Source organism: Schistocerca piceifrons, chromosome 3, assembly GCF_021461385.2.
Source record: "Schistocerca piceifrons isolate TAMUIC-IGC-003096 chromosome 3, iqSchPice1.1, whole genome shotgun sequence".
Taxonomy (NCBI): Eukaryota; Metazoa; Arthropoda; class Insecta; order Orthoptera; family Acrididae; genus Schistocerca; species Schistocerca piceifrons.
Window position 1 is genome coordinate 489,294,569 of NC_060140.1, and position 23,927 is coordinate 489,318,495.

The following is a 23,927-nucleotide window of genomic DNA, read 5'->3' on the forward strand; positions in this document are numbered from 1 at the left end:
AACATTCAAATGAATGTGACCGACATGCTAAAGACCCTACCAGCCTTTTAATGCTGCTACTAAGACTGGGAACGACACCACCGATGTACCCTGTCTGCCGGAAGGAACTACTTAGAAGCGGACAGTATTGTTGTTTGAAAAAAAAAAAAAAATAGTAGATAAACGATCAATCTTGGTACTTTTATTGCACACCTCGTACAAGGAAAATTTCACGATTTGTATGAAAAATCAAATCAATGTCAACATTTGCTACGTCAAGGAATAAGCTCAGTGGTTACTAGCGACGTTTGGTTATATCGTGGACGATATAAAACCTGTTTTGCAATTGAGTAAAACTAACACAGTTCCGCCAACTCACCTGTTGTTTCGTAATTTAAAAATGGGTGTTTCCACAATCGTTGTACAAATTTGTAAAACTGGATGGACAACATTGTCTTGTGACAGCCAGAGCGAGAGCACCAGCAGCAGCGAGTACTGTTTGTATAAAGCGTTTATTTTGCATTTTGTTTACGACCTTCCACTGAGGAAGGGATTCTATTTGTGTTTATCAGCTCTGCATAGTAACTAACAGTTCTTGATAAAACTTTACGTAGTTTTCGTGTTAGATTTCTTAGTGTTTTCTTAATCGTTTAGAACAGAAAGCGCCCTAAAACCGTCTTTTGTTTGTTTCGCGGCCGTTAGCCACTAGTCACTTGAATCAGCAGTTGTCTTGTGACAGCCAGAGCGAGAGCACCAGCAGCAGCGAGTACTGTTTGTATAAAGCGCTTTTGTACTTATTTGCTGCGCTTAGCTTTTAAATAGTTTTTCTGGGAAAACCTAGCGTAGTTTTCGCGTCTCGTATTTCAGTGAGTGTTTCTTGATTATCAGAGTAGCTCATCAGAAGATTATCTTGAGAATTTGTCACCGTATAGAGTAGGGTAAACATAGTCATGTGAGCGGACGCAAGGAGAATTGGCCACTCTTCGGGGGCAGGTGGAGGCTTTGTCTGTTAGGCTCATCGAGCTCGAGGCGCAGGCGTCGGCTCGTAGTGGCGTTGGGGCAACTGTGGTGAGACCTATGCCTACTTCGGTGGCCTTGGAATCACATGGAACCCCTGATGTCGCTGCGTCTTCCGGCAGTGAGCATCTTACCGGTCAGCCATCACTCCAGGGTGAATGGCGGACAGTGGTGGGCTCGCGCGTGCCTGGCCGAAAGGCGAAGGTGGGATCTGGCCGCGTGGCAGCTGCCTTACCCCTTTCCAACAGGTACGGGGTGCTTCCTAGTGGTGATGACATCGTTTCCGAGCCACCACAGGATGCCTCGCCTGTTGGGCCAGTGGCCGATTCTCCGGCAAGGTCCCAACAGTCACAGAGGGCGGGCCTATTAGTTATAGGGAGCTCCAACGTTAGGCGGGTTATGGAGCCCCTCAGGAAAATAGCGGGTAGGTCGGGGAAGAATGCCAGTGTGCACTCGGTGTGCTTGCCGGGGGGTCTCGTCCGTAATGTGGAGGAGGCCCTTCCGGCAGCTATTGAACGCACTGGGTGTGACCGGCTGCAGATAGTAGCACATGTCGGAACGAATGACGCCTGCCGCTTGGGTTCTGAGACCATCCTTGGTTCCTTCCGGCGGCTGGCTGATTTGGTGAAGACAACCAGCATCGCACGCGGAGTGCAAGCTGAGCTTAATATCTGCAGCATAGTGCCCAGAGTCGATCGCGGTCCTCTGGTTTGGAGCCGTGTGGAGGGTCTAAACCAGAGGCTCAGACGACTCTGCGACTATAATGGTTGCAAATTCATCGACCTCCGTTATTGGGTGGAGAACTATAGGGCCCCCCTAGACAGGTCAGGCGTGCACTACACACCGGAAGCAGCTACTAGGGTAGCAGAGTACGTGTGGCGTGCACACGGGGGTTTTTTAGGTTAGAGGGACCCCCCTTGGGCGAAACGATAAAATACCTGACAGCTTACCAGAGAGGACATTATCATCGTTGATAAAGAACGTCCGTCCTCAGAGACCAAAAACAGGAAAAGTTAACGTAATATTGGTAAACTGCAGGAGTATCCAGGGCAAGGTTCCTGAATTAGTATCTCTTATTGAAGGAAATAGTGCGCATATAGTATTAGGAACGGAAAGTTGGTTAAAACCGGAAGTCAACAGTAACGAAATCCTAGACACAGAATGGAATATATACCGCAAGGATAGGATAAACGCCAATGGTGGAGGAGTATTTATAGCAGTAAAGAATTCAATAATATCCAGTGAAGTTATTAGCGAATGCGAATGTGAAATAATCTGGGTTAAGTTAAGTATCAAAGGTGGGTCAGATATGATAGTCGGATGCTTCTATAGACCACCTGCATCAGCAACCGTAGTAGTTGAGCGCCTCAGAGAGAACCTGCAGAACGTCGTGAAGAAGTTTCGTGATCATACTATTGTAATAGGGGGAGACTTCAATCTACCAGGTATAGAATGGGATAGTCACACAATCAGAACTGGAGCCAGGGACAGAGACTCTTGTGACATTATCCTGACTGCCTTGTCCGAGAATTACTTCGAGCAGATAGTTAGAGAACCAACTCGTGAAGCTAACGTTTTAGACCTCATAGCAACAAATAGACCGGAACTTTTCGACTCCGTGAATGTAGAAGAGGGTATCAGTGATCATAAGTCAGTGGTTGCATCAGTGACTACAAGTGTAATAAGAAATGCCAAGAAAGGAAGGAAAATATATTTGCTTAACAAGAGTGATAGGGCACAAATCGCAGAATATCTGAGTGACCACCATCAAACGTTCATTTCTGAGGAAGAGGATGTGGAACAAAAATGGAAAAAATTCAGAAACATCGTCCAGTACGCCTTAGATAAGTTCGTACCGACTAAGGTCCAAAGCGAGGGGAAAGATCCACCGTGGTATAACAATCATGTACGAAAGGTACTACGGAAACAAAGAAAGCTTCATCATAGGTTTAAGAGTAGTCGAATCATAGCTGATAAGGAAAAGCTGAACGAAGCGAAAAAGAGCGTAAAGAGAGCAATGAGAGAAGCATTCAACGAATTCGAACATAAAACATTGGCAAACAATCTAAACAAGAACCCTAAAAAGTTTTGGTCATATGTAAAATCGGTAAGCGGATCTAAATCCCCTATTCAGTCACTCGTTGACCACGATGGCACCGAAACAGAGGACGACCGAAGAAAGGCAGAAATACTGAATTCAGTGTTCCGAAACTGTTTCACTGCGGAAAATCGTAACACGGTCCCTGACTTCAGCCGTCGCACGGACGCCAAAATGGAAAATATTGAAATAAACGATATCGGAATTGAAAAACAACTGCTATCACTTAGTAGCGGAAAAGCATCCGGACCAGACGAGATACCCTTAAGATTCTACAGTGATTATGCTAAAGAACTTGCCCCCTTTCTATCAGCAATTTATCGTAGATCGCTGGAAGAACGTAAAGTACCTAGCGACTGGAAGAAAGCGCAGGTCGTTCCCATTTTCAAGAAGGGTCATAAATCAGATGCGAATAATTATAGGCCTATTTCGCTTACGTCAATCTGTCGTAGAATAATGGAACATGTTTTGTGTTCTCGTATTATGACGTTCTTAGATAATACAAATCTCCTTCATCATAACCAACATGGATTCCGCAAACAGAGATCATGTGAAACTCAGCTCGCCCTATTTGCCCAAGAAATTCACAGTGCCGTAGACACTGGCGAGCAGATTGATGCCGTATTCCTGGACTTCAGGAAGGCATTTGATACGGTTCCGCACTTACGTTTAGTGAAAAAAAATACGAGCTTACGGAATATCGGACCAGGTTTGTGATTGGATTCAGTATTTCCTAGAAGAAAGAACACAACATGTCATTCTTAACGGTTCAAAATCTGCAGATGTAGAGGTAATTTCGGGAGTACCGCAGGGAAGCGTGATAGGACCTTTATTGTTTACAATATACATAAATGACTTAGTTGACAACATCGGTAGCTCCGTGAGGCTATTTGCAGATGACACGGTTGTCTACAAGAAAGTAGCAACATCAGAAGACTCGTACGTACTCCAGGAGGACCTGCAGAGGATTAATGCATGGTGCGACAGCTGGCAGCTTTCCCTAAACGTAGATAAATGTAATATAATGCGCATACATAGGGGCAGAAATCCATTCCAGTACGATTATGCCATAGGTGGTAAATCATTGGAAGCGGTAACGACCGTAAAATACTTAGGAGTTACTATCCGGAGCGATCTGAAGTGGAATGATCACATAAAACAAATAGTGGGAAAAGCAGGCGCCAGGTTGAGATTCATAGGAAGAATTCTAAGAAAATGTGACTCATCGACGAAAGAAGTAGCTTACAAAACGCTTGTTCGTCCGATTCTTGAGTATTGCTCATCAGTATGGGACCCTTACCAGGTTGGATTAATAGAAGAGATAGACATGATCCAGCGAAAAGCAGCGCGATTCGTCATGGGGACATTTAGTCAGCGCGAGAGCGTTACGGAGATGCTGAACAAGCTCCAGTGGCGGACACTTCAAGAAAGGCGTTACGCAATACGGAGAGGTTTATTATCGAAATTACGAGAGAGCACATTCCGGGAAGAGATTGGCAACATATTACTACCGCCCACATATATCTCGCGTAATGATCACAACGAAAAGATCCGAGAAATTAGAGCAAATACGGAGACTTACAAGCAGTCGTTCTTCCCACGCACAATTCGTGAATGGAACAGGGAAGGGGGGATCAGATAGTGGTACAATAAGTACCCTCCGCCACACACCGTAAGGTGGCTCGCGGAGTATAGATGTAGATGTAGATGTAGAAAGCACGTGCTCAAGCCAACTGAAGATGACTTTAAAAAATAGCACAATGTTTTTGGGACAGTTGGGAATTCCCTAACCTGTCTGGATGTATGGATGGGAAACACATCCACATTAAAAAAGTCACTAAATCTGGTTCCATGTATTACTGCTACATATCTTTCTTTCCGACTGTACTATTAAAAGTAAATAACATAAATTATAGATTTGTTACCGGTATTTGTTCGGCAAAGAGAATGATGCAGCTGTTTCTGATGATTGCTCCTTCCGCCATGCAACAGAAATGGGAAGACTAAAAACCCACAAAGAAGAACCGTTTCTGCCAGGATCCACTTTCAAGTGTCCATACGTTTTCGCAGGGGATGTAGCATTTACTTCAAAGGGAGTTTTTAGTGAGGCCTTCTCCAGAAAGGACAAACACTGTAGGTGACGCTAAAGATAGATACAACTACCGGTTATCTCAAACACGAAAGATGGCGGAATGTTCTTTCGGCTCTATAACATCTAAATTTAGAATTTTGCATAGACCTATCGAAACCAGTGTAGAAAATGCAGTACGCACTGTGAAAGCATAACTTTATTACGCAACATCATCCATGACGTCGAATCAATAAATGAGACTAAAGCTGCATTTTCCAGGATGTGTACCGAAACGTACCAAAAACAGCATAAGACAATTTACAAAAGAGATATAAAGCTTCATTGCGTGCAGCTATGAATATAAGGGAACATATTAATTATATTTTGAACAACTTGCTACACAAAGAATGTAAAACATGCTGCTTAATAAATGTGTTGTATATGTGTTCTCGTATTGGTAGTACCAATTTTTTTTTGGAAACTTCCTCCCATTCACAGTACAACTTTATAGGAGTATTAGCATCTTTATTTCTCTCATCCCTCGAACACAACGATCCTGAACAGCGGCGATCAAAAATCCAAGCGCTGTTTGTTGAAATTCTAACTGCAAGTCACGTCTGCTTCGTGTGATGATATCAAACCGACTGATAGTGTCCACTTTGCCGCATGCGTGAATCTCGATGCCCCGCTCACTTACGACAATGCGCGGTCGCCACGCCGCTGCGTGTTAGCAACATTTCACTAACGTTATAATCGCTCGTTCATCAGTGTCCAGAGATTTTTTCCGTAAACGCTGTGCGCATACATATATGTGATCGGTTTTTGGGAGGCTTAATAAAACCAGAAGCTACAGCCGTAGACGACTGCTGGGCGTCACTAGTCATGTGCAGGTTCCGTTTACGACTTGATGTTGAAGTCGACTGTGATGGCTCATGCCCCATTCCTTCGTCTCTGAGGTAGTCCGAATAAGTATTCCTACCAAAGTCCATTGTTCAATGTCGGGTTGTCATATTGTCGTGTTCCTCCACCGACTCCCAGCTCATCATCATAGGAGCGCTGGATGGGGTTGTCGACGGATCAAGTTCCATCGAAAAGCGATCTATCGACTTCTGAGCAGACAACGAATTATGATTCCCCATTCTCCTCTCCTCCATTTATCGCGTCAAGTGCCTCCACAGTAATTCAGTCTCGCGGAGGGTAGTGATCATATTGTTTTGGCTCATTGGTGTAGGTGTGAAAGAAACTTTAACCTGTCAAAATGACAATTTCTGCGTCTTTAGGTATACAAAGAGCAACAAAAGCAATAAATATGAAACTTCCTGATAAATTAAAACTGTGTGCCGGACTGGGCTCGAACCAGAGACTTTGCCTTTCCATAACATTTTTATGCTCTAACGATTGAGCTATCCAAGCATGCCTCGTGACCTGCCTCACCAAGGCCAGTTCGAGAACATTTTTCAGCATAAGCGACTTATCACTTGGCACCCTTCTTCCCCCGTACGACCTTTTTTTCCCTCGCACGCTTTCATCCACATCAGTTTTCGCTACTAATTACGATACGCACTGTATAGAAATCTTACAGTTGTGGCTCCTCTGGCGCCCATTGTGTCAGATGGGCGTTAAACCAGCCCTGGCCCCACCTAAGTCCTGCTGCGTACGAGGTGTGATCATAAAGTAACGGGAATTTTGTTTTAAGATTCTTTATTTGTTCATCAACCTCAACTTGGTCCCCTTCAAAGTAATCCCTCTCAGGTACAATACACTGGATCCAGCGCTTTTTCCTATCTTGGAAACACTTCCGGAACTCACTTTTCTATATGGTGTTCATTTCCTTCAGTGGTTCTGTTTTTATCTCATCAGTGGTGGCAAAACGACGTCCTTTCATGATTCTCTTCAGCCTTGGGAGTAGAAAGAGGTCGCAGGGAGCCAATCCGGCGACTACAATAGCTCAGGCAAGATAATGGTTTTCTTTTTTGTCAAAAATTCACGAACAAGCATTGAGGTGTGGGCGGGAGAATTATCGTGATACAGTTTCCACTAGTGGTTTTGCCACAATTCCAGTTGTTTTCTTCGAATTGTTTCATGCAAACGGCACTTAACTTCCAAGCAGTATTCCTTATTGACCGTACGGTCATAAGGCAGGAACTCATGATGCACTATACCATTGTAATCGACGAAAACAGTGAAAAGAACCTTCTCATGTGATGGAACTTAGCGAGTATTTTTCTGTCTTGGATCTTCAGGCAGTTTCCACTGGCACGAATAGGCCGTGGTTTCGACGTCATATACCCATGTTCCGTCACCATTTCAGAAGTTCTCGATTGGGGCGACTTCATTCGGCAATTCCTGGGCGATGCCTAAGCGACGTCGTTTTTGGACGAAATTCAACAATTTCACAACAAACTTTGCTGCTACATCTTTTATGCCCAAAACATCCGAAAAACAATTTGGCATGAACCAAAGGATACCCCGACATCATCAGCAACCTCTCTTACGGTAATGTGGCGATTTTCCAGAACCATTTTCTTTACTTCTTCCACATTGTCGCCCAGGGCGGTCGTTGTCTTCCCGACCCTCTTTGAAATGTTTATACGACTTGTAACCTATTGTCTTACTCATAGTAGATTCGCCAAAAGCCACAGTCAAAATTTTGTAAGCGATGCAGCACTTAATTCTGTTTTTAAAGGAAACTTTAATGCAGATTCTTTGATCCATCTTTTTTGGAAGCAAAAAGTCGCCGAGCACTAGAAAACACGCAAAACCTTTTCGACTGTCAACAATAAATTAAATATTCAAAACAGCTGAAAACGCAAACATGCATCGGGAACCTTGAACTAACTAGTTTTAAAAAATTGAAAATCGGATGTGGAAAGCCCGCGAAATTAAAAAAATCACGTTACTTTTTGATCGCACCCCGCACCTTTCGGAAGAAAGGATACTGCGGAGAAAGCTTTATTTCCAAAAGGTATGCAAGAGAACTTCTGTGAAGTTGGCAGAAGTATAGTTGGTTGGGCAGCTCGTCCATGACGCTTGGATACCTCAGATTCGAGTCAAAGTTTGATGCACGGTTTTAACCTGGCAAGAAGTTTCAAATAGGGCACTTTGTGCCGTAGAGTGAAAATTCATTCTTTATTACATGTCAATAATGTCTACAATGCACTCGCACAGAGTGACAATGCTTTGCGAAAAAAAATTATACGTGTGCGCAGTTTGGGTTCGCGCCGTATATTTTTCACGAATACGTCTGAATAAAACCGTAACGAGTGCTTCGTTATGCGCGTTCATGGACGACATGTTATCGTCGGTTGACAACACGTCGATAATAGGTGGTCGCAATACGTACTCGTCTGGCACTGTTACATTGACATCTATGTCTATACTATCATTATTCCCCGTATTTCCTTCCAGTGACGACAACACATGAACGTAGATCTTTTCGACTGTCTCTGGCTGCTGTATGCCCGATGGACCAGATAAGTAACGATTTGCGCTATTTCTTTCATTTCCTTTTCGATGCTGCCGCAGCTGTCGCATTCGCTCAGCACTGGACTTTTAAGGTTTTTGGATTTCTTTCGACGTGAGATTTCCTAAGACTTGCATTTCCTATAATTCCAATTATACTTACGAGTCTTCTCGGTCGTTATTTTGTAGTTTTCAGTTTAATACGTTTCACTTATATTCCGGTCTGCATTTTTATTGTCGCATTTGGGTCTAGTAGTGCTCCGCAAGCTCCTCAAAATGACACCCAAATCAATGTCGTAGCTAAACATGTTTCCACGCTACACTAATATACACTCCTGGAAATGGAAAAAAGAACACATTGACACCGGTGTGTCAGACCCACCATACTTGCTCCGGACACTGCGAGAGGGCTGTACAAGCAATGATCACACGCACGGCACAGCCGACACACCAGGAACCGAGGTGTTGGCCGTCGAATGGCGCTAGCTGCGCAGCATTTGTGCACCGCCGCCGTCAGTGTCAGCCAGTTTGCCGTGGCATACGGAGCTCCATCGCGGTCTTTAACATTGGTATCATGCCGCGACAGCGTGGACGTGAACCGTATGTGCAGTTGACGGACTTTGAGCGAGGGCGTATAGTGGGCATGCGGGAGGCCGGGTGGACGTACCGCCGAATTGCTCAACACGTGGGGCGTGAGGTCTCCACAGTACATCGATGTTGTCGCCAGTGGTCGGCGGAAGGTGCACGTGCCCGTCGACCTGGGACCGGACCGCAGCGACGCACGGATGCACGCCAAGACCGTAGGATCCTACGCAGTGCCGTAGGGGAACGCACCGCCACTTCCCAGCAAATTAGGGACACTGTTGCTCCTGGGGTATCGGCGAGGACCATTCGCAACCGTCTCCATGAAGCTGGGCTACGGTCCCGCACACCGTTAGGCCGTCTTCCGCTCACGCCCCAACATCGTGCAGCCCGCCTCCAGTGGTGTCGCGACAGGCGTGAATGGAGGGACGAATGGAGACGTGTCGTCTTCAGCGATGAGAGTCGCTTCTGCCTTGGTGCCAATGATGGTCGTATGCGTGTTTAGCGCCGTGCAGGTGAGCGCCACAATCAGGACTGCATACGACCGAGGCACACAGGGCCAACACCCGGCATCATGGTGTGGGGAGCGATCTCCTACACTGGCCGTACACCACTGGTGATCGTCGAGGGGACACTGAATAGTGCACATTACGAACCCATCGTTCTACCATTCCTAGACCGGCAAGGGAACTTGCTGTTCCAACAGGACAATGCACGTCCGCATGTATCCCGTGCCACCCAACGTGCTCTAGAAGGTGTAAGTCAACTACCCTGGCCAGCAAGATCTCCGGATCTGTCCCTCATTGAGCATGTTTGGGACTGGATGAAGCGTCGTCTCACGCGGTCTGCACGTCCAGCACGAACGCTGGTCCAACTGAGGCGCCAGGTGGAAATGGCATGGCAAGCCGTTCCACAGGACTACATCCAGCATCTCTACGATCGTCTCCATGGGAGAATAGCAGCCTGCATTGCTGCGAAAGGTGGACATAGACTGTACTAGTGCCGACATTGTGCATGCTCTGTTGCCTGTGTCTATGTGCCTGTGGTTCTGTCAGTGTGATCATGTGATGTATCTGACCCCAAGAATGTGTCAATAAAGTTTCCCCTTCCTGGGACAATGAATTCACGGTGTTCTTATTTCAATTTCCAGGTGTGTTACTTTACACAAAGCTATTTCGTAACAATCACACCAACGCGCTTGTATTTATAGGACACTGGTGCGATGACATCACAGGCAAACCAAATACTGCCTGGCAAACAATTACGGTCATGATCCATCTTTTGTGGGTACAGCCACTGTTTACGCATTATTAGGCAACAAATTTCACACGACGGAAATCTGACAGTACCACCTCAAGCAGCAGTTGAATGTCAAATTCATTCAGCGCCTCAGCAGACGCCAATCCAGACGCAATAATAATAACTAAAGACAGTGCTGAACAGCATCAAAACGAAACACAGAAACTGCCTCCCATCTTTCTGCGATACTCAGAGACTTCTAAGACGCTCTGTAATTGGCTGAAAGAAATTTGCACTCATCTGTTCATCTGCACACCGCTCCAATGAAGAAATGCGGTTGAACACATCTGAATTATTCTCACTTAGAGGCAAAAGGGTTCAGGCAGTTAAAAAAAAAATACAAAGGTTCAGTGCCCTTTACCCATTGATCAGCATGAACTCTGGGCTTTCGCACAGTCTAGGATATACTATTCATACAATTAATGGTTTACCTGTGGATGTTCTGCCCAGTTGTTCTTATCGTTTTATGGAGTCGAGACAGCAAAACTCGCAGCACCTGAAGAGCATGGTGGGTTAACCGTCGAAATATTATGCATAAAAAAAAAACAACTCGGCAGAACACCTGGAAACTCACCATTAATCAATCACATCGAGAAAGCTGAGAAACCTTATTTATAGAATGTTTATACGACTGGTAATGGACTACACCAATGTATTATGGGGATGAAATGAAATAAAAGTTCTGACACAGGCTGCGGTTGGGCACTGAAATGAATTCATTGACAACAAGTGAAAATTTGTGCTCGCCCGGCACTCGAACCCGAGCTTCCCGCTTTATATGTGCAGTCGACTTAACTCTTCGATTAACTGAGCACGCATTCCATGTGACCCAAGTCCCACTTGTCGTACACTACTCACGTAGCTTCCCGTGTCGACCACACTCATTGCTCGCTGCATCACGCTGGATTCCCGTAAAAGTTCAGGAGAGAGAGTGCATCCGCACTGAAATGATCTTAATGGCCATGAAGCTGTGCGTATTTTATGTATGTGTGTTGTCCGTTGTTTTGGGCATGTCCAAAAGAACAGACACAATACAGACATAAGTAATATGAGGAAAACCCGCCCGGCTAGCTGTGCGATCAATCGCACTGTTTCCCGAGCGGGAAGGCGTACCGGTCCCCGGCACGGATCAGCCCGGCGGATTAGCGTCGAGGTCCGGTGTGCCGGCCAGTCTGGATGGTTTTTAAGGCGGTTTTCCATCTGCCTCGGCGAATGCGGGCTGGTTCCCCTTATTCGGCCTCAGTTACACTCTGTCGGCGATTGCTGCGCAAACACTGTCTCCACATACGCTTCAACCATAACCACTCTACCACGCAAACATTTGGGGTTACACTTGTCTGGTGCGAGACGATCCCAGGGGGGTTTACTGGGGGCCGAACCGCACAATAACCCTGGGTTCGGTGTGGGGCGGCGGTGGGGTGAGTGGACTGCTGTAGCCTGTTGTGGGGTTGTGAACCATTGAGGGCTACGGCGAGGACGAAGCCTATCTGTCGTTTCTTGGTCCCCAGTTCAGTCCAATACAATGTGGGTAAAAGTGGCTGCAGCACATCTGAACGAGTTACAAACTCTGTAGGATGTACCACATGCCTGTGAATTTTTCATCACAATATCTACACGGCGAATGGAGAATCACCAATCTTGGAAAGGTCCAAGAAACAAGTGGACAGTCTTTATAGGAAACCCTGAAGATCTGACAACCCATTAATAAAACAATTACGGTGGTCAAACGACATCAGTTCCCCTATTAGACAAATTTCAATGCTAGGCAAAGCAGGTAAAAAAACCAAATATTAAAAAAAAAACAATGAGGACGGAAAGCTAAACCCATCCTTATACTAACAGTGATTCTAACAGGCAATGCCTAACAGAAAATTCTGCACAGTAATGTTACATGTTAACGAGAAGATTGTGACCATGTGGGAAATGACTCGACCGATGATAAGGGCCTGCAGATAGAAACAGCTTTGATAAAGGACAGGCTGTCATGGCCTGGTGCTTTGGAACAAGCAACTAGGAAATGGCGTAACTGGGCGGCTGTTCATGTGCTACTGTCGTGAGCATATATGGAAAGTGATTGGAGAATGGTAACACTGAGTATCCGGAATCAATATTCACTGTGCAGCGGGGTGTGGGCTGATTTGAAACTTCCTGGCAGAATAAAACTGAGTACCGGACTGGGACCCGAACCTGCAACCTTCGCCTTTCGCAGGCAGATGTCCTACCGACTGAGCTATCCAAGCACGACCCACTCACGACCTGCCCTAATAGTTTTGCGAGTAGGCGACAAGATGCCTCATCACAGGAAGTAGAGGTCAGAGGCTTGCCCACTGTGTAAAGCAGGACAGATGGCGATCTGAGACACACCTAGCAACAGAGTACATCGCTGATGCAGTCACAAATCAGTATTACGCTTGACTTGATTTTCTTGGGTGACAATGTGTGACTGCACCGAACAGCACAGATGGAGGAGCTCTCGAAAAGAGAGGATATTCGGCGAATGAAAAGGCCTGGCAATTCCCCTGACTTAAATCTCGTCGGTCATGAGTGAGATGCAATGGAGAGACATATTTCAGCTCGTCCACATGCGCCAACGAGCGTCCAGCAATTGTGAACCGTGCTGACGGAGGAATGGCATGGAACTGTACGCCAAAGAACGCTGGTTAACCTGCTAGTCAAAGTGCAGCTGTGCCATCACGGACATAACGTCATGCGCGCTCTGTTAGCTCTGTAGTTTTTCTCACACGAACTATCCATAAAAAAATTGAATTTTACGATACATAAAGCTTTATATGCCACTTCATGGTGAGGTGCCCATCATTCCGCTAATGGTCATTCTTATTGTGATATTCTATTTAAGTCATTGCGCGAAATCCGAAAAACTTTACTATGAGAAATATGGGTCGCTATGATTTTGGTTTTGGTGCATATAACACCATATGTTGCTGCGAATGAAATTTAGCTAAGATATTGAATTTTTCTTTAGGCTTGGGAGGACGTCTCTGTCCGTCTCCAGTCGCGAGAAAATTGACTTAATTTAGCATGTACACTTCGACTGCATGCACTCGAGAATGAAACATTCATAACATACCTCATAACCCCTAAACCTGTCGAGATATGGATACGAGATTTTGGCGAGTGATAGCACAAAAAGAGGAGAGTAGTTTGCTTTAAGGTTAACATAGGAACTTTCTTATCTAATTCTGCTGCAGTGAAGTGGTGAACTTCTCCACCATAATTATCTTTTAATGTGTTGAAGATGGATTACATATATTTATAATCTACACTCCTGGAAATGGAAAAAAGAACACATTGACACCGGTGTGTCAGACCCACCATACTTGCTCCGGACACTGCGAGAGGGCTGTACAAGCAATGATCACACGCACGGCACAGCCGACACACCAGGAACCGAGGTGTTGGCCGTCGAATGGCGCTAGCTGCGCAGCATTTGTGCACCGCCGCCGTCAGTGTCAGCCAGTTTGCCGTGGCATACGGAGCTCCATCGCAGTCTTTAACACTGGTAGCATGCCGCGACAGCGTGGACGTGAACTGTATGTGCAGTTGACGGACTTTGAGCGAGGGCGTATAGTGGGCATGCGGGAGGCCGGGTGGACGTACCGCCGAATTGCTCAACACGTGGGGCGTGAGGTCTCCACAGTACATCGATGTTGTCGCCAGTGGTCGGCGGAAGGTGCACGTGCCCGTCGACCTGGGACCGGACCGCAGCGACGCACGGATGCACGCCAAGACCGTCGGATCCTACGCAGTGCCGTAGGGGAACGCACCGCCACTTCCCAGCAAATTAGGGACACTGTTGCTCCTGGGGTATCGGCGAGGATCATTCGCAACCGTCTCCATGAAGCTGGGCTACGGTCCCGCACACCGTTAGGCCGTCTTCCGCTCACGCCCCAACATCGTGCAGCCCGCCTCCAGTGGTGTCGCGACAGGCGTGAATGGAGGGACGAATGGAGACGTGTCGTCTTCAGCGATGAGAGTCGCTTCTGCCTTGGTGCCAATGATGGTCGTATGCGTGTTTGGCGCCGTGCAGGTGAGCGCCACAATCAGGACTGCATACGACCGAGGCACACAGGGCCAACAACCGGCATCATGGTGTGGGGAGCGATCTCCTACACTGGCCGTACACCACTGGTGATCGTCGAGGGGACACTGAATAGTGCACGGTACATCCAAACCGTCATCGAACCCATCGTTCTACCATTCCTAGACCGGCAAGGGAACTTGCTGTTCCAACAGGACAATGCACGTCCGCATGTATTCCGTGCCACCCAACGTGCTCTAGAAGGTGTAAGTCAACTACTCTGGCCAGCAAGATCTCCGAATCTGTCCCCCATTGAGCATGTTTGGGACTGGATGAAGCGTCGTCTCACGCGGTCTGCACGTCCAGCACGAACGCTGGTCCAACTGAGGCGCCAGGTGGAAATGGCATGGCAAGCCGTTCCACAGGACTACATCCAGCATCTCTACGATCGTCTCCATGGGAGAATAGCAGCCTGCATTGCTGCGAAAGGTGGATATAGACTGTACTAGTGCCGACATTGTGCATGCTCTGTTGCCTGTGTCTATGTGCCTGTGGTTCTGTCAGTGTGATCATGTGATGTATCTGACCCCAGGAATGTGTCAATAAAGTTTCCCCTTCCTGGGACAATGAATTCACGGTGTTCTTATTTCAATTTCCAGGAGTGTATTTTAACCTCGATAAGTTCACCACTTCACTATGAATGGAAATAGGAACAGAAATATGGTACACTATTTTCTACGAATTATTTTCATACTTCTAAGGTGAAAAACAAGGAAAAAATCCTGTAGTAAGTTCCCATTCCAGTCGTTCACCATTAAAAATACGGTGGGTTACAGGTTTACTCCAAAAGTTGCAACAGAATTGGCGATTTATTTTTGTCTGAATTGTTAACGATTTCTCATTCGAAGAAATTATGGAGAACGGCTACATTTTTCTTGTTGACAGGTTGACTTTTGCTTTTCTGCCAAAACACAGTATAAATTGCACGAACTCACCTTTCAGTAGCTACAGCGACAGTCTTAAAACAAAGTGTCTTTTTTAAATAAGCAATGGGCGACCAGGCTGGTCAGTACCTAACAGAAAACCTCATTGTGCTTGTTTGCTGTAATATAAGAAATTTCTCGTTTATTTTCATACTAGCAAATTCTCTTTTCAATAGCGATCGAAGACTCTCAATAAATTACAGTACTGGGTAGAAAAATAAAACAAAAACTGTAGCTTCTGCTACAGCGCCATAGATAAGAAAGTTCCGTACGTTAACCATACTGCAAAACACTCTCCTCTTTTCGTGGTATCACTTGCCAAAATTTCGTATCCATATCTAGGCCAGTTTATGAGGTATGTTATGAATCTTTCGTTCTCGCGTGCATGCAGTCGAAATGTACATGCTAAATAAATTCCATTTCCTCGAGACTTGAGACAGAGACGTCCTTCCAAGTTTAAAGAAAAATTCAATATCTTGGTTAAATTTCATTCATAAAACGCAAAAGTCATAGCGACCCATGTTTTCCACTGCAAATTTTCTCAGAGCGTCTTACTTCAATGAGAATATCACAATAAGAAAGAACATTATCGAAATTTTGGGCACTTCACCATGAAGGTGACATATGAAGTTACAAGTAACGTGAAAACCATTTTTTTTTGCCGATCAGTTTCTGTAAAATCGTTTGAGAAAGGTCGCAGGCCGTGCGCTTCGACTCTCTCATTGTAACACATCGCCAACCGGCGCGCCGAAAGCAGGCAAAGAAAGTCTCGTTCACTCCGGTTCACACCGACCGCCACGGTGCCGCGCCGGCCAGCGCCGCCACCCAGCTGCCATTGTGTGCCGCCTCGCGCTGTGAGCCCCAGAGCAGGTAGCCTGCTGTCTTTCTGTGCGCACCCTAAAGCAGGACATCCGGGTTCGAGTCCCTCTCCGGCGCAAATCTTCGTTGTCGTCATTACCTTACTCAGCTGACGATTGTTCGTATTTGCAACTGTGAATATATTTCTACATCTACGTGGATACTCCGCAGATCCACATTTAAGAGCCTGGCAGAGGGTTCATCGAACCAGCTTCACAATATTATCTATTATTCCAATCTCGTACAGCGGAAAAAATGAACACCTATACCTTTCCGTGCGAGTTCTGACATCCCTTATTTTATTATGATGATCGTTTCTCCCTTTGTAGGTCGGCGTCAATAAAATATTTTCGCATTCGGAGGAGAAAGTTGGTGATTGAAGTTTCGAGAGAAGATCCCGCCGCAACGAAAAACGCCTTTGTTTTAATGATGTCCAGCCCAAATCCTGTATCGTTTCAGTGACACTCTTTCCCCTACTTCGCGATAGTATAAAACGTGCCATCCTTCTTTGAACTTCCTTGATGTACTACGCACAGCCTAACACTGCATCAGTCCTGTCTGGTAAGGATCCCACACCGTGCAGCAGTACTCTAAAAGAGGACAGACAAGCGTAGTGTAGGCAGTCTCTTTAGTAGATCTGTTACACTTTCTAAGTGTCCTACTAATAAAACGCTGTCTTTGGTTAGCCTTCCCCCCAACATTTTCAGCGTGTTCCTTCCAAAAATATTCAAATGTTTGTGAAATCTTATGGGACTTAACTGCTAAGATCATCAGTCCCTAAGCTTACACAATACTTAACCTAAATTATCCTAAGGACAAACACACACACCCATGCCCGAGGGAGGACTCGAACCTCCGCCGGGACCAGCCGAACAGTCCATGACATCAGCGCCCTAGAGCGTTGTTTTTTTTTTTTTTTTTTTTTTTTTGTTTTTTTTTTGTTTTTTTTTTATCTGTGTGTTTGGTCTTTGCGGACGTCACATGACATACGTTGAAGTTCGTTTTGTAGCTCGTCCCACTCAGTTTTTTTATGACCGAGGCCAACCAGCACTCTGACCGAACACGCTGAGCTACCGTGCCGGCAATGAGCACTCGGCTAATCTCGCGCGGCTGTTCCTTCCAATTTAAGCTGTTCGTATTTGTAATTCCGAGCCATTTGGTTGATTTTATGGCCTTTACAGTTGACTGTTTTATCGTTTAAGGGGAGTAGGACGTCAAACGGGCCGACTTGGAGCAGGAGAGGCATCACAGGACATTTTAATTTCCAGTGTCTATACTTTTACAAATAAATTCATAGAACTTTGTCAGTATCACCAGGAAGGATTCTGGATTCACATGCATTGCAGTGGAAGTTCGAAAACATAACAAAATAAATTTTTTTTAGGTGTGAAATTTCATCATTTTTTTCACTTACTAATGGCTGCATTTGTTGCTATGGATACACTTTTCTTCATAAGTTAGAGAGATTCTTCGATGAATTTTGCACATCATACATACCACAATCACAGGTGTATGAAACTCTAGAATTTATTTAATTTATGAAAAAACGAACGAACTGTTATATTTTAAACTTCATGTTTAGGAAAAACACAAATTTTATAGTTAATTACCTCAATTTTTACCACAGTTTTTAATAGATTTCGAAAATTCTAGAGTTTCATACACCTTTAAGTATGGTTTGTATGCTGTGCACAGTTCATAGAAGGATCTCTCTTACTTACGAAGAAAGGTGTACCTATAGCAACAAATACCGCCATTAGTAAGTGAAAAAAATGATGAGATTTCACATGTAAAAAAAATTATTTCTTTATGTTTTCGAACTTCCACTGCTATGAGGGTGAATTTTGAATTCTTCCTGGTCATGCTGACAAAGTTTTATGAATTTTTTTGTAAAAATATAGACAGTGGAAATTAAAATGTCCTGAGGTGCCTCTCCTGCTCCAAGTCGGTCCGTTTGACGTCCTACCCCCCCTTAATCGAAGTTTAGAGGATTCCTTTTAGCACTCATGTAGATGACCTCACGTTATTTAGGGTCAATTGCCAATTTTTGCGCCACAGAGATATCTTCTCTAAATTGTTCTGCAATTTTTTTTTATCTTCTGATGAATTTACTAGTCGATACACGACAGCATCATCTGCAAACAACTTAACCAACCTATTCATGCATTTCACAACGGCAGTAGACGCCGCAGTGTCTATTCCTTCGGACATGCAAGCGTGTCTGAAGGAAAATTACGGTGTTCTTTTTAAGAACACAGGCATTGCAAAACCGTATGTATCCACCGATATCGGGCAGCAACTTTCAATTACAATGTCCTCCCCTATATGGGAATTACATAACGTATGTGCGAGTACCGGTTGTGAGATATGGTGAGATATGGGATCTCAGCAAGAGGCGGCTTGACTCAGCGCGGAAAATATCTCCTTGCTATTTAATGAGGCAGCATACAATGGCAGCTGGGTGGCCGTCGCCTTAACATCCGTGGACGACTCACGGCCAGATCCAGACTTCCATACATCGTCGTTCCTGCGTCGACTTATCCTACCGAGCATAGACTGGGGCGTCTATGTTTTCATTGCGCCGGCACAGACGGACAGTCTTATGAAGCGATTTTGAACACGTTTTCTGAAAACTGTCTTGAGATGCTAGTTCGGCAGACCGTAATCAGTGTAGCTACAAACAGGGCGTCAATATAGAGGCAGCGATTAGTGACCATGATGTCATAGCGATTGTAGCTGCAAAACTTACAAAATCTTTCAGGAAGGCTAGGAGAGTGGTCCTGTTACAAAGAACAGGTAAGTGGCTTTTAGAATGTCACTTAGACAATGAATTGCAGTCATTTAGTTCCAATATGATGAACATACAGGAATTATGAACAAAGTGTAAATCTTGCTCTGGACAAGCTTCTTCACAGTAAGTGGATTAAGGACGGAAAAGACACACCGTGGTTTATGAACGAAAATCACAAAAATTCTGAGGAAGCAATGATTGTTGCACTCTCTGTTCAAAAGACAATGTGCAAGTGACGATAAACAAAGGTTAGCCGGCCGGAGTGGCCGAGCGGTTATAGGCGCTACAGTCTGGAATCGCGCGACCGCTCCGGTCGCAGGTTCGAATCCTGCTTCGGGCATGGATGTGTGTGATGTCCTTAGGTTAGTTAGGTTTAAGTAGTTCTAAGTTCTAGGGGACTGATGACCACAGCAGTTAAGTCCCATAGTGCTCAGAGCCATTTGAAGCCAAACAAAGGTTAGTATATATTAGTGTGTCTGTGGAAAAATCAATGCGCGAAGCATACAATAGATTTGGCCGAAAACATGATAAAATTCTTCTCCTATGTAAAATTGCTAAAGCTTCCATCCACCCACTTGTCAACAAGTCTGGTGTGGCAGTTGAAGATAGTGAAACGAAACCTGAATTTTTAAATTCCGCATTTAAGAAATAGTTCACACAGGAGAATATTGCAAACATGTCGTTTGACCATCCCACCAAGTCCCATATGGATAGCATAGTAATAAGCATCCCTGGCGTAGAGAACCAACTGAAAGAGTTGTAAAAGAAAAAAAAAAAAAGTCTCCAGGTCCGGATGGAATGCCAGTTCGGTTTTACAAAGAGTACTCTACGGCACTGGCCCTTTACTTAGCTTGCGTTTATCGCCAATCTCTCGTCCAGTGCAAAGGCCCATACAATTGCAAAAATGCGCAATTGGCTCCCGTATATAAGAAAGGTAAAAGAACCGATTGGCAAAATCACAGACCAATATCGTTAATATTTGTTTTCTGCAGAATTCTGGAGTATATTCTGATTTCGAATATAATAAATTTGTTAGAGACTTGATAGCTTATGTCCATGTATCAGCACGGCCTTGGAAAGCATCGCTTGTGTGAAACTCAGCTTTCCCTTTTCTCACATGAACACTGCGAACTATGGATGAAGGGCAAGAGGCAGATTCCATATTTCTAGATTTCCGAAAAGCGTTTGGCAAAATACCCCACTGCAGACTGTTAACAAAGCTTCGAACATATGGACTAGGTTCCCGGACATGTGAGTGGCTCGAAGACTTCTTTAGTAATAGAATCCACTACGTTGTCCTCGGCGCCAGGTGTTCATCGGAGACAAGGATATCGTCAGGAGTGCCTCAGGGAAGTGTGATAAGACTTCTTTTATTTCTGTATACGTAAATCATCTGGCGGACAGGGTGGGCAGCCATCTGTGTTCTTCTGATGATGCTGTGATGTACGGTAAGGTGTCATCGTTGAGTGACAATAGGAGGATACAATGCGACTTAGACAAAATTTCTAGTTAGTGCGATGAATGGCAGCTACTTATAAATGTAGAAAAACTAAAGTTAATGCGACTGAATAGGTGAAACAAACCTGTAATGTTCGGCTACAGCATTAGTAGTTTCCTGCTTGACGCAGTCACCACATTTAAATATCTGGTTCCAAAACGATATGAAATGGAATGAGCATTTGAGGATTATTGTAGGGAAAGAGAACGCTCGACTTCGACTTATTGGGAGAATTTTGGGAAAGTGTGGCTCATGTGTAACGAAGACAGCATGCGAGCTATTCTTGAGTACTGCTTGAGTATTTAGGATCGGTACCATCTTGCATTAAAGAAAGACGTCAAAGCAATTCTAAAGCAAACCAGCAGGTTCGAACAACATTCAAGTGTTATGTAGATGTATAGGAAACTCAAGTCGAAATCCCGGAAGAGAAAATGACATTCTTTTCAAGAAACAATATTGAGAAAATTTAGAGAACAGGTGTTTGAAACTCATTGCAAAATATTCTGCTGCCACCAACATACATTTCGCGTACAGGCGACAAAGATAAGATACGAGAAATCAGAGCTCGTATGGAAGCATACAGATAGTCGTTTTTTCTTCGCTCTATTTGCTAGTGGAACAAAAAAGGAAATGACTATTAGTGAGTGGTACCGTCTCCCATGCATCAAACTGTAGCTAACCAGAATTTATGTAGATGTAGACTGTAAAAATGTACAAGTCACACCAAAATCGACAATAAGGGTAACAGAAGTGAGCCACAAAACTACCGTCCCTTCTATTTTATATCCATCTATTGTAGAATCCTAGAACATATTTTGAAGTCAAACATAATGTTGTATTTCGAACAGAATGACCTCCTCCAAGTCAACCAGCGTGGATTCCGAAAACATCGATCATGCGGGAAGCCGGGAACCAATTTACGCTTTCCTCACATGCCATCCCGAAAGCCATAAATCAAGGCAATCACGTGAATGCAGTAGTTCTTGACTTCCGGAAAGCATTTTTGAGTCGGTACAGCACCGATTATTAGCAAAATAATGGTTATATGGGAAATCGAACAACATTTGTGACTGGACTGAGAATTTGTCGGTAGAGAGGGCACAGCATGATACCTTGAATAAAAAGTTTTCGACTGAAGTAGAAGTAACCTCAGGCGTGCGACAGGGAAGCTGTTGAGACCCTTGTTATTTATTAATGTTCTGGCATACAACCGGCTACTTAAGAGTTTCAAGAACCAGTATTAAATGGAGAAACTAGAGATATCCTTCATCCACTATGTATTCCTCCTGTAACAGAGACTGTGAAGACAAGCTTCGACTAATTACAGTACGTACAGAGAAAACGAAGCAGCCATTCTTCCCACTGTACATAAGCGTTTGGAACGAGAATAAAATGTAATATATGGTATCATTGTATCGTGCTATGGTTTTCTCTGGCACGTACTTTGCAGTGGTTTGCTATTTATGGTGAAGTAAAAAAAAATTGTCAGTTGGAAGACGGTAACTACGAATCTTTGCTTTTGAAAGTATTGTAAGCCTTTATTACTTAAAAATTATTATTGTTGACACAAGGGTTGGATAAAAAGTAGTGGCAACACTGTACTAAATCATACCGGACGTTACTGAGAGGCGTTCACCGTGTTACATGCCCTAAATATAATCGACCCGCATCTCGATCACCTTTCCCCATTCAAATGCAAGGCGTTGTACAGCGTCAGCTCGTCCATCTCTATCGACGTCTGTCAAGGACCGCCCTATGGCACGGAAGGTGTCTTCTCTTGCGCTGTAGCGCATGGCTGGGAGAGGTTCCTTCACTTTGGCGAACAGGTCGTAATCGCACGAACTCATATCGGGTGAATACGGTGTACGTTCCAATATCCCCCACTCCCACGTACACAGCAGCTACTGCACGGGATTCGCCGTGCGGCAGCGTTCAAATGGCTCTGAGCACTATGGAACTTAACGTCTGATGTCATCAGTCCCCCAGAACTTAGAACTACTTAAACGTAACTAACCTAAGGACATCACACACATCCATGCCCGAGGCAGGATTCGAATCTGCGACCGTAGCGGTCGCACGGTTATAGACTGAAGCGCCTAGAACCGCTCGGCCATATCGTTCGGCTGTGGCATCGTGCATTGACATGGATGATGGGATGCAGTGCCAGTAGGTGCCGCCGCTTTCTTTTCAGTGCAGGACAAAGGTGATGTCGCAAGAAATTGCAGTAATATGCTGCAGTGACATACTGCTAGGTTACTTGAATTGTCTTCCTACACTTTCAGACACTGCATACTGCAGCTGACTCAAACACAGCCGTCACCCATCACTGCACTACTTCAACTGAGCTGCATTCAGCGCGCATACCATTTGACGCACATCCTTCATGTTACGGCTGAGTTGCCACTATTTTTTATCCAGTCCATGTATTTAGCTGCCAGAGGATATGTATGCGGCCGACAGACTCCAGAATTTAGGGACATTTGTCACAAAAAAATTAAAATTTCGTAATAAAAATATCTGGTTATAGAACTGCTTGAAACGTAAGTTCTCGGAGTATTTAGAAATTGCCTTTAATTTTGAGTTATTTCTGCTTACCTTGCGTAGCTGATAAATGATGTAAAAAATTGCAAACTTGATGGGGTACCATTTTCCTTTCTGTTGGTAAACTCCAAATATTGGTTTCGGATCTTCTTTCACGCAGTAAAGTACAACAAAAATAATAAATATCGACAAACTGATGAGGAGAATCATTCTAACGAGAAATATGGCCCTATCTTGAGCGTTTGGTGTCCGTCTGACAGCAGTTCTGTAGCCGAAAACTATGTTCTTTCACCAGATAAGATAATACTGTCGTATCAGCTAAGAGGGACCACCTGTTTATCAGTCTAAGAACACCTGGTAGAATAATAGCGGCCTAACATGACGAGCAATAATTAGCAGAGTTCCACGACCAGGTGTCAATCTTTGACTTTTACTTACATTTTTTCGTGCATCTACTGGAAAACTATTGATATAATCGTCACATTTAATCGTGTTCCATATCTTTTTCTTAATCTAAGCTTTTCACACTGGTATGTTTGGAGTTGTACACTCTATTACTCGGGGTACTAAACATTTCATATAGGTCACTTACTCAGGAAAAAAATCATTCTATTGTGACCAAACGTACAAACATTTCAGTGAATAGAACAATCTGTAGTTTCTTGTTTAATTAATTCACGCATATGTATCGTCCAGTAGTGCTGTTAGT

At 44.6% G+C, this 23,927-nt stretch overlaps 1 protein-coding gene across 1 annotated transcript in view; it reads right to left on the minus strand.

Annotated features, from left to right (window-relative positions):
- LOC124788761 overlaps nt 1–23,428 on the minus strand; it is a 249,014-nt gene extending 225,586 nt beyond the window's left edge. The window contains exon 1 of the mRNA XM_047256044.1: nt 23,273–23,428. Coding sequence (XP_047112000.1) covers nt 23,273–23,428 — 156 coding nt within the window. The remainder of the gene's footprint in view (nt 1–23,272) is intronic.
- Nucleotides 23,429–23,927: the final 499 nt, after the last annotated feature.